General features: G+C 45.2%; 1 protein-coding gene across 1 annotated transcript; it reads left to right on the top strand.

The window, feature by feature from the left end:
• Positions 1–1,785: 1,785 nt before the first annotated feature.
• Pdhb (Pyruvate dehydrogenase E1 beta subunit) lies at positions 1,786–4,562 on the top strand. Its single transcript, XM_065453046.2, has one exon. It carries the CDS (start codon positions 2,073–2,075, stop codon positions 3,165–3,167), a length of 1,095 nt encoding a protein of 364 aa, XP_065309118.1. The 5' UTR covers positions 1,786–2,072; the 3' UTR covers positions 3,168–4,562.
• The last annotated feature ends 6,450 nt before the right edge of the window (positions 4,563–11,012 follow it).

Raw genomic sequence — 11,012 nt, forward strand, 5'->3', positions numbered from 1 at the left:
CCTCTCGGTTTGCCTTATTACACACAGATTAGTGGCATATTTCATAGCGGTGTATAATATTACATCAGATTTTTTTCGCAAAATTCTGATATCAGTATTTATTACCGAGTTACGGAGTTTGAAACCTGGTAACATACCGTTTTTTTTTTCGATATTGTAATTTTCAACGATTTTCGTAAAAGAAAATGACGGCAGAAATAAAAAAAAATGTTCCTTGCTGTCACTACATTTAGCTTTTACTTTAAACGCAACAAACCTCATGAATATTTTCGCAGTGGTCACCAAGGAAACTATTCCTCTCTTACCATTCCTCTGTCCTTTATTACCTTTCCTTCCGCACATCCGTGCTTCGCACTGCAGAAACTTACACTATATTCTCCGTTCCCACGTATGTATTTAGATAGGAGCTCCCGAGCTAATGCAACATTTTTGCTGTGAACACACCTTGACCACTTGCCGATTGCCACTTGTACAGAGCCAGGCCGTACAAAACTTTACTGACCGAAGTGTGACTGCTCTGGCGAAGCAAGGTTGCGACTCTCGTCTTGGAAATTAAGAGGCTCCGAAGCAATGTTTTTCAGCAATATTTGCCGAAGAACAGCTGACATTTTGTGTCGACAGCCGAAGTGATAGCCACCATTTTTCTCGTTATTCGGGAGAAGATCAGTTCAACATTTAACTGAAGAAAGGAAAGGGGACGACGATCGCGAAGCACTACGCGACGCCGGTCCACGTTCTGCGCGATGCCACAAACTAAGAACAATGTAGTTTGGACCGTGGAGGAAGAGGGGGCCATGCTGTGTGATCGAGGGCAACGCACCTTTGAAGTAAGCTGTTGAAGCAATGACTTAGGCGCGTTCTGTAGATTTTTTTATAAGACTGAGGAGCGGGTCTATACGCCGCCGGATACCTGCCAGTACGTTTCAGAAATGTATACTCATTACTAACGTCTGCCCCCCCTCCACATTTATTATTATTATTATTATTATTGATGATGATGATGATGATGATGGTGGTGGTGGTGGCGACGATGATGCTGTTATTGATGTTGTGTTTGTTTAACCATTTCCTTTTTGACGGTGTTTTACTCAAAATGTTCTTTTTTTTCGTGACTCCGTCCGTGGTACTCGGATTGAGGTCTCTCTGGTCATCGTGAGGTGACATTGACTAGACTTCCCCGTAGAACATGTTATCCAAATTTTCGCCCTTACCGGTCAGGCTCTTCTCTTTGCAATCATTAGGAATCCTGCCGCCGTTTCATTTCCCAGCATGAGGTATTCCTCTGTGTCTGCCATATGCTTTGAATGACTTGTCTAAGGCCATCGTACTATGTAAATAAGGAATTCTCTCTTATTATATCGTTTCACGCTATTCATTTCGAATTACAGTCGGCGCAATAAACTCTTATCGTTTCATAAGCAACTGCGGATGCAACCTCTGATGTTGCGTTTAATATCAGCAATTAATATGATGTGATTTACTTTTATTTTTTCGCGAGCCCCTGTGTCGCTCACTTCGCTGCGGCAATGCCTTCGCTTTAAGATTCACTAGAATTGAATACGCTGCCCAGCGTTTGTGAACATGACTTATTATTACAATGAAGCGTAAAATGCATATAAGCTAAGAGGCGTAACCAAACTCGTTCTTGTTCGGGCCGCAAACTTCACGGAATAGGAAAAAACAAACTTCGCGCCATTTGGCAGAACTGTTGCAAGTGCTGACCTCCGGCGGCAAATTTTAGAATCACGTTGTACATTGCGCGCCGCGCTGCGTAAGTTGGCCGAAGCACCATATATATTGCATGCGATCCAGTTGGAAAACCCAAGTTGAGTGCTCCCGAGCGTAACCTCGCCGCTGCAAGTCCATAGTCAGGTAACCACGCCGCGCGAATTTCTTTGAGATGGCGTGCTTAAACTATAGCAAGCTATAGCATTCCTCCGCGAACGGCAAGCTTCGGCGGACGAATCCAAGGCGTGAAGTGACCGCTAGAGCCGGTGTGACCGCGCGATCGACGTCCTCACGCCGACCTTGGCTTCGATCACTCTGTGCGAGATAACTCAGAGTTCATCGACATGGCTTCGATGCGCAACGTTATTAAAGGTGTCAGTTTCAAGCTGAAGTGCCAAACGTTGGCCTTCGGACGTCGTTCGCTATCCACTACGCGTGCGCTAGGCGTACAGCTCACCGTCCGGGATGCCCTCAACTCGGCCATGGACGAAGAGATGGAGCGCGATGAGCGGGTTTTCCTGATCGGCGAAGAGGTGGCCCAGTACGACGGTGCCTACAAGGTGAGCCGAGGTCTCTGGAAGAAGTACGGCGACAAACGCGTTATAGACACGCCCATCACGGAGATGGGCTTCGCCGGCATCGCAGTCGGCGCCGCTTTCGCCGGCCTCAGGCCGATCTGCGAGTTCATGACGTTCAACTTCGCCATGCAAGCCATCGATCAGGTGATAAACTCGGCCGGCAAGACTTTCTACATGTCGGCCGGACACATCGCGGTGCCCATCGTGTTTCGAGGACCCAACGGCAACGCAGCCGGCGTAGCCGCTCAACATTCACAGTGCTTCGCTGCTTGGTACGGTCACTGCCCCGGCCTCAAAGTCGTGTCGCCCTACAGCGCGGAGGATTGCAAGGGCCTGCTCAAGTCGGCCATCCGAGACCCCGATCCCGTCGTCTTCCTCGAAAACGAGCTCATGTACGGCCACGCGTTCGAAGTGTCCGACGAGGTGAAGAGCAAGGACTTTCTTGTGCCCATCGGCAAAGCCAAGATCGAGAGGCCCGGTCAGCATGTCAGTCTAGTGTCGCACTCCAAGGCGGTAGGCGTGTGCCTGGACGCCGCCAAGCAGCTGGCGACCCAAGGCGTTGAGTGCGAGGTGATCAACCTTCGTAGCATCCGGCCTCTCGACGAGGAGGCTATCCAGGCGTCAGTCATGAAGACCAACCGGCTCATCACGGTCGAGAACGGCTGGCCCCACTTCGGCGTCGGAGCAGAGATCTGCGCCAGCATCGTCGAGAGTCCCGCGTTCGACTACCTGGACGCTCCCGTCATTCGTGTGACGGGCGCGGACGTGCCGATGCCCTACGCAGCCACACTTGAGCACGAGTCTGTGCCCACAGAAGATCATGTAGTGCTGGCCGTCAAGAAGTTGCTGAACATGCAGTGAAGTGACTACGAAGCTAGAGATCCCGTACTACCTCCTTCCTCGAAATTAAGGCGGCTGGCACCAAGTTTTGATTTTTGCACTTCGTCTTTGCAGCCAGTGTTTCTTTTCTTTTAGATAGGTCTGAATTTCAGTGTTATGGCTTCAGAACTAAGTGCCGCCTCTTAATCTGCAGAATCGTGTGTGCTGTAACTCCGAAAGGTGACCACCCGACCCTTCGTGATCTGTGTGCTTTGAGTGACCCCTGCTGTCCTTGTTGCAAAGTTCGAGCTGTGCCATTATAGCCTCATCCATTGCTGCAAGTGCAGTGACGTCTCACAAGATTTGACCGTTTCACGTGCATGCTTTTTACAACACACAAATATGTGCGCAATGTGTGGCACAGCCAAAATGGTGAGCAAAGAAAAAGTAATCAGCAGACCAAGTCTGCCTTGTCAGAAGTCCAATTGTTTTTTCTTAAAAGATTTATTGGTGGTTACTGTCTCACTGGAATATCCATAGAAATCATGGATTCTTTAGGTATTTTTTGGTTGTGACAAACTTGCAAATTGCATTGATGTGAGCAAGAAGCTGACAAGCTATTGAGTTTGGTCAAAGTGAACACAGCTATCCTGCAGTGTGTTTTTATTTTAGCATGGCACTTCAAAGTAAGCCAGAAAGAGGATCATGAAACTGAGATTTACAGGCTGTCGTGTGTGCAGGCTCCGTTCAGGTGCTTGATATTTATGCAAAGGGTGCTCATGTTAGATTTAAGATCTTAATAGGTGATGATGAAACGGTGCCATTTATATTGAACTCAGATCTGGTCAACATGTTTCACAATATGTCCATTTTAGATTTAAGGCCTATCAGCAGCATTCTTTATGACGATAAACTTTGTCCTTGAATCTGTGTAAAGCTTGTTTACTTGAACCCATTCTGTCGTATGTCCTGCGTGCACAACTTAGTTGACAATCACTATTCCATGATCTTCGAAATGTTTTCAAGCTGGTTTTGAACCAGTGTTGTGGAGCCCGAAAGCCCAATTACAGCTAAATTGGAAAGACAATAGCAGACTGCTGTGATAGTATCACACTGCAAGTGAAACGCAAACAAGAATCATGCACACACAATGTGACCCCAGCATCTGTATTGCAGATGGGCATGGTGACCAACAAAGTCTTTAAAATTGAGGAAAATGTGAGCCTGTCTTGCAAAATGTGCAAAAAGGCATTACTGGGTTATTTCTGAGTTGCTGCCATGATTTCTGCGACATCTCCACTCACAGGTTTGCTTGTCCACCTACTAAATTGTGCTTACCTCTGAAGCATTTGACTCAGGTCTTGAAGCATTTTGCCAATTAGTGCAAGCATTAAATGGTGCCCTTTTCTGTTTATAAATTAAAAACATTCAACAGTATTGGCTCCTGAATGCTGTTTTGTTCTACCTGTACATGCACTGCTTTATTCAGTCAGCATTTGCTTAAGCATACACATTTCTGATCTCAATATGTACTGCTGGATTTTTTAAAAGTTGCTCTGCACAACGTCGACTTTTTTTGTGCACTGAGCCAGACACATAAAGTGGGTGTCAAAAGCTTACAGACCACAATATCTGAAAAAGTTGAATCATTCCACAGCTTGAACAAGCAGTTTGGCATTCTGTGTTCCAGCCTATATATTGGTATATGTGAACAACATATAACGGCTTTACTGGCTACGTCCACATTCCACTCGAAAATTCTACATTTTCTTCGAACCTGTGGTCCATGAACTTTTGATGCCGACTGTACACATTGTGCTAGGAGCTAGACACTGAGCTAAAATGCCTATGCGAAAGAGTGCCTCAGTGTTTACCACTAAGGAAAGCATTAGGCCTATAGGAGGCTGCTCACTACTGCATTCAAATTGCCTCGGTTACTATTTCCCTCAAATTCAGCATCTCTCATATGGCACTAACATGCAGCAATGAAACACAAACATAAGAAAAACTAAAAGGTGAATTATCCTTTCCACATTTGCCGCAAAGTATGACACTGGGGGGATTTATTCACAGAAGCTTGGTTTTGGGGCCAGAGCGCACTTGGTGACTGCCAGCTACGCCACAATCGTGCTCCCGCTTTCACCTTGTTCTCGTTTTGCTCATCATCCTGAATTTCCATCTCCCGCCTTCCGCATGTATTAAACAATCACACTTGTCACTTTCAAGTAATCAGGCACGTGAGGTGTCGTTTACTAGTTCCCATCCACATTACATTCCAGTGTGCTACTTCACAAGAAACCGAGATGCAGCTTGAGTTGACAAGTTCCTGGATTGATGCTGCAACAAGTGTCTGTTTTAAAAACGAAAATAATGGTGGTAGCGGCACAATGCAAATGTAAAGCATGGAATAGGTATCATAGGCCATTGCAAAGGGTATGCATAGAGACTAATACACCAGCCAGATTGGTGAATTTAGTCAGTCAGCATTGATGGTGTTCGCATGCTTTCAGATCCAGACTAAACGGAATTTAGCAATTTTAGCAACACCTGCTGCACAACATGCTCAATGGACGAAGTCAAAATGCAAAGCCTTGACAGCGGCAATTTCAACATGTAGCAGCAGCAATACAGCATCCTTATCATTTTAATTCCAAATATAATTAAATCCATGTTGTTTTCAAGTGGCATCTGGATGATATCCAGTGCATTCTTTTTTTTTTGCTTTAGCTAGTGTCAAACATCCAGCTAGCACTGTGAACGTAGCTTCTAAAATTACGATAGGTATTAATACACCAGCCAGATTGGTGAATTTACTGTCAGTCAACGTTACTGTTGTTCACATGCTATCAGATGAGAAGGTTTAGCAACAGCTGCTGCATAGCATGCTCGATGGACTAAGTCAAAACGCAAAGCTTTGACAGTGGCAATTTCAAGAACACATGGCAGCAGCACTACGGCAACCTTATAATTTTAATTCCAGGTGTAATTAAATCCACGTTTTGTTCAAGTGGTATCTAGATGATATCCAGTGCATTTCAATGCTTTAGCAAGTGTCAAACATCCAGCACACACTGGAACATAGTTTCTGAAATTACAAAGTGTATTAGTACACCAGTCAGATTGGTGAATTTAGTGTCAGTCAAAGTTGGTGTTGGCCACATGCTGTCAGATGAGATTGTTGAGCAACACATGCTGCATAACAGGGTCGATTGACTAAGTCAAAATGCAAAGCCAATGAATGTAGCAATTTTAAGAGCATGTGGAAGCAGCAATACGACAACTTTATCGTTTTAATTCCAAGTATAATTGAATCCAGGTTTTGTTAAAGTGGCATCTGGATGATATCAAGTACATTTTTTTTTTTTGCTTTAGCAATTGTGAAACATCCAGCATGCACTGTGAACATAGCTTTTGAACTTACAAAGGGTATGCATAGAGACTAATACACCAGTCAGATTGTTGAATTTGGTGTCGGTCAACGTTACAGCACTGCACGGGTCTCATTTTTCAACCCCCGCCCAGCCTGGGCCTGCTTTATGAAGCCAGAGTTCAGCCCAGGCTCGTGATACTAAGCCTGCGCTGGGCCTGCGTTACTAAGCCCAGGCCCAACTCAGGCCCAGACGTTCATTACTAAGCTTAACCAGTGCCCACATGTGCATGACCAGGCCCTGCTCAGGCACACTGGAGGAAATTTGATTATTATTATTGCTGCCTTGCACTTTGTAGAGGGCAATCAGATGGAAAATCCGGTGTGTACATGCATTTAAATGTTGCTTTACCTGTGGTAGTAGCTTAGCTGTTGAGCTGTTGTGCTTCTAACCTATAGGATGCAGGCTCAATTCACGGCCATCGCGGCCGCATTTCGATGGGTGCGAAATGTAAAAACAACTGTGTACTTAGATTTAGGTGCACAATAAAGAACTCCTGCTGGTCAAAATTCATCTGGTCCCCACTATGGCGTGTCTCGTAATCCTACCATGGTTCTGGCATGTAATGCACCAGAATATAAATGAAATGTTGCTTATGCAGCACATAAAGTTCATTACCAAAAAGTATAATGACAATAAAACATAGGAAAAGATTTTAAAACAAAGTGCACAGCTGGCATGAAAAAGCGGATAAAAGCAAACCCAGGGCATTCATGCTGTTATCTACACTCCACGTTGGAAACTATAATGATAACAAATTCTTAAAAGAGGCTCATGATTATTAATTTGTTGCAAAAGATAAAAGGCTTAAGGTTATATATGGTGAACAGCAGGCAGATGAAATGTAGAGTTCATATTCTGACTTCAACTTTAACGTAGTCACAACGTACAATGTAAATTATATAATCAAGCTGCCAAGACACCATTTTTCAGGCTATCCCAGATAAAAGGTTCCTTCTTTTCTTTATGAAATAAAGATAGAAAATGTGTTTAAAATGATGCACAGTGACAAAAAAGTCTGCACCCAAAAACGATGCTATGAAAATAGGATTGCATGAAAGCCAGCAAAGGGCTAAAATCTCCATGTTCTTGTGAAAAAACAGCAGCTTGCCTAGGCTCTGTTCGTGTGTGTGTGTATATATATACATATAGACAGTCGAATTTACGAGCATACAGCATAAAATAAACACACAAGTAGAAAGAGGCACCCTCGCATTAACGCTAAAATAATATAATAGCAACGAGATTGGCAACTGTGCAATCGCAAAAGCGATAACAAGGAAATGGTTTGAAGAACAGTTTTTTGTATACTTAATTTTTCCTTACACAGATACAATGTTTGTTTCAGTGCAAAAGAAAATGAGAACTTCATCTGTTCTTCTATTTTCTTTGCTAAGTTACACTAAGAGACAGCTCTTTGCACATGTCACTTCAGCTTTGCACTGAATGCTTTGGACCATGCAATCCATAACATTCGTGTGTGCTCGAAGGCCTCGATGGCTCGATGCCCTTTAATGAACAGGTCCGAGTCAGGCCCGGGCTTCAAGCCCGGGCTAGGCCCGGGTCAGCTGAAAAACACTTCGGACAGCTTGGCCCACAGGCCCAGGCTTTCAGGTTGGCCCAGGCGCATGAAGTGCTCTAGTCAACGTCGATATTCACATGCTTTCAGATGAGATTTAGCAACACCTGCTGCCTAACAGACTCGACGGACTAAGCCAAAATGCAAAGCCTTGACAGTGGCAATTTTAAGAGCATGTAGCAGCAGCAATATGGCAACTTTAACATTTTAATTGGAAGTATAATTAAATGTTTTTTTTCAAGGGGCATCTGAATGATATCCAGTGCATTATTTTTTTGCTTTAGCAAGTGTCAAACATCTAGCACACACTGCGAACATAGCTTCTGAAAGGCCAGATACCTAAATTTATTCTTTCTTATATTGGGACTCAGAACAGTAAGCCACAAGCCGTGCTTGTCACAATTCCAACTACTTTGACAATGTTCAATAACACTTGAATAGCATTTGGCTAGAGATGACACCAGCAAGAATGCTGGTGTCAGTTGGTCAATGGTATTCATGCCACTTGCATCTGAACATGTCTGTGACATTCTACTTGCTGGTAATGTACCTCAACTTGAAGCAAGAAAAGTGTCAGCTAGGTTACAGTGGGTGCGCTTATTTTGTATTACAACACAGTTAAACCAGTGAGAAATTTGAAAGCATACCGATAAGCATTTCAAGCTGTCAGTGTCTCACTAATCATTTGTAGGCCATGTTGTTTCCTCACGAAAACGCGCTGATGCCATCGCTCACACGACGTTGGTATAAATGAGCGAGGCGGTTGTTTATGCTGCTGTATACCGAATACACCGTCTCTGGTTTGCCACTTGACGCAGAGGCAAACAGTGCATCTGTGAAATTGAGAAATGTGTTGGCAAAGCAACACGCACAGGCCCACCCATATACGTAGTGAATGCGGCCGACAGCCTACAAGTACGGTGACGTACATATGTTAACATAGCGCTGTGTTGCCACTAACCTCTTATTGTGTACGCGCCATGCGAAGTGAAGTGTAGCTGATTTCAAATCGCTAAGGCCAGAATTGAACTATAAAAGCAGTTTTGTTCGACCAAACTGCTTACATTTCAGTTCAGGTCCACCGGTGGCGAGTGCACGAACTCGACAGCGCCAGGTTAACCTTCGCTGAACAGGATCGACATTGGCTCACGGCTTGAGAGGGTTAAAGCTTGTGCATTTCAACTTGGTAGGCGTGCTTGACTCATTTTGAGCAGGAATTATTATATATACAAGCGAAGACGCTGTCACTATTGTGTTGTTGGTTCGACGGCCGATCGCACGGGGTTCAGTCGAACGATGGTCGGCTTGCTGATTTTGCCGGTGCTTTCGACAAGAAAGCCTGTCGCAGTACAACTCGCGCTCATCGGTTGCGTCGCTGTCAACCTGGTATGATAAGAAGGCTTCAGTGACGCACAATAGTCGGTCAATCATTGGAGTGAGCATCTTGTCGGTCTCGTATCGACCCAGTGTTGCCGCGTCTTACGAGTACGTGCAGTCAGGAACGCACTGCCACCACCAGCAAGTGAGGACCGACGCTGCAAAAAGACTGCGTCAGCATCGACCCAGTGTTGCCGTGCATTACGAGTACGTGCAGTCAGGAACGCACTGCCACCACCAGCAAGTGAGGACCGACGCTGCAAAAGGACTTCGTCAGCATCGACCCAGTGTTGCCGCGCCTTACGAGTACGTGCAGTCAGGAACGCACTGCCACCACCAGCAAGTGAGGACCGACGCTGCAAAAGGACTTCGTCAGCATCGACCCAGTGTTGCTGCGCCTTACGAGTACGTGCAGTCAGGAATGCACTGCCATCACCAGCAAGTGAGGACCGACGCTGCAAAAAGACTTCGTCAGCAACGTGATGTACTTAAGTGTCACCCAAGTGTAACGCACGGGCTTTTCGTTAAATCAGCGAGCCATTCATGAAAGGCGGCAACTGCCTGGCTCACTACTGCTTTCTGGAGTGGAGTTGTGGAGTGGAGTTGTGGTCTTGCGCTACGCATGTTTTCGGCACCGCGTTGACGTCGAGCTACCAGTAGAGTTTCAACACGGTACATGGCACGAGTGCTTGCAGCAGCACGCGTCTGAGCACTTTTTTTTTTTTGAGGGACTTTCCGGCGCGTGATTACGCGCGCGACCCTTCCAAAACGTTTCGCGACTAATCCGCTACGGCAGGGCACATGCGCCGTCGTGCCATGAAAATGCGGATTGTTGATGTGGCCTCGAAAGATGGCTCATACCTGCGAGGATTGGCCACACACATGACAAAAGCTACACGTGACAAGGACAAATTCAATAAATAATAAAAACAGGAAACAATCAGTAATATAAGGACAACAGAATATTAATTGTGCATGCGCCACAAAGAAAAGAATTGTGCCTAACTTTATTGATTTCTCATTTAATTGGAGGGTTTCCCACTCCCTGTCTTGATAAGTTGTTCCACTTCAATACAGCTCCTCGGCATTCTGATTCTGTCGAGAAGCTGAAAGCGCTCAATTACAAAATTATGGCTCAGCAACTGCCCCCCACTCTTGTGGAACCAAAGAGGTTAGGAACGTTTGCGAATACAAAGCCAAATTTCACATCACTAAATTAAGTGTTACCCAGGTACACTTAATAACTGCACTTGTGTAAGGTCAAAAAGCCTTGCGCCTTGTTACAAACACACTGACAGAAGCTACATACACTATCCTGCTGAAAGCCACATTGTCTTCGCTGCATGCGTACAGTCATCTCATGCATTCGGCCAAGAATGTACGTGCTTTCTTCACGTCCATAAAAAAATTATGCTTACATAATCTGCTTTAGCAAATGCACCGGCTGGTACGTCACAACTTTTAGTCAATGTGCGTCAGATGGCTGACGTCCTGAAAAAGTGT

Source organism: Dermacentor albipictus, chromosome 2 (genome assembly GCF_038994185.2).
Source record: "Dermacentor albipictus isolate Rhodes 1998 colony chromosome 2, USDA_Dalb.pri_finalv2, whole genome shotgun sequence".
Lineage (NCBI taxonomy): Eukaryota > Metazoa > Arthropoda > Arachnida > Ixodida > Ixodidae > Dermacentor > Dermacentor albipictus.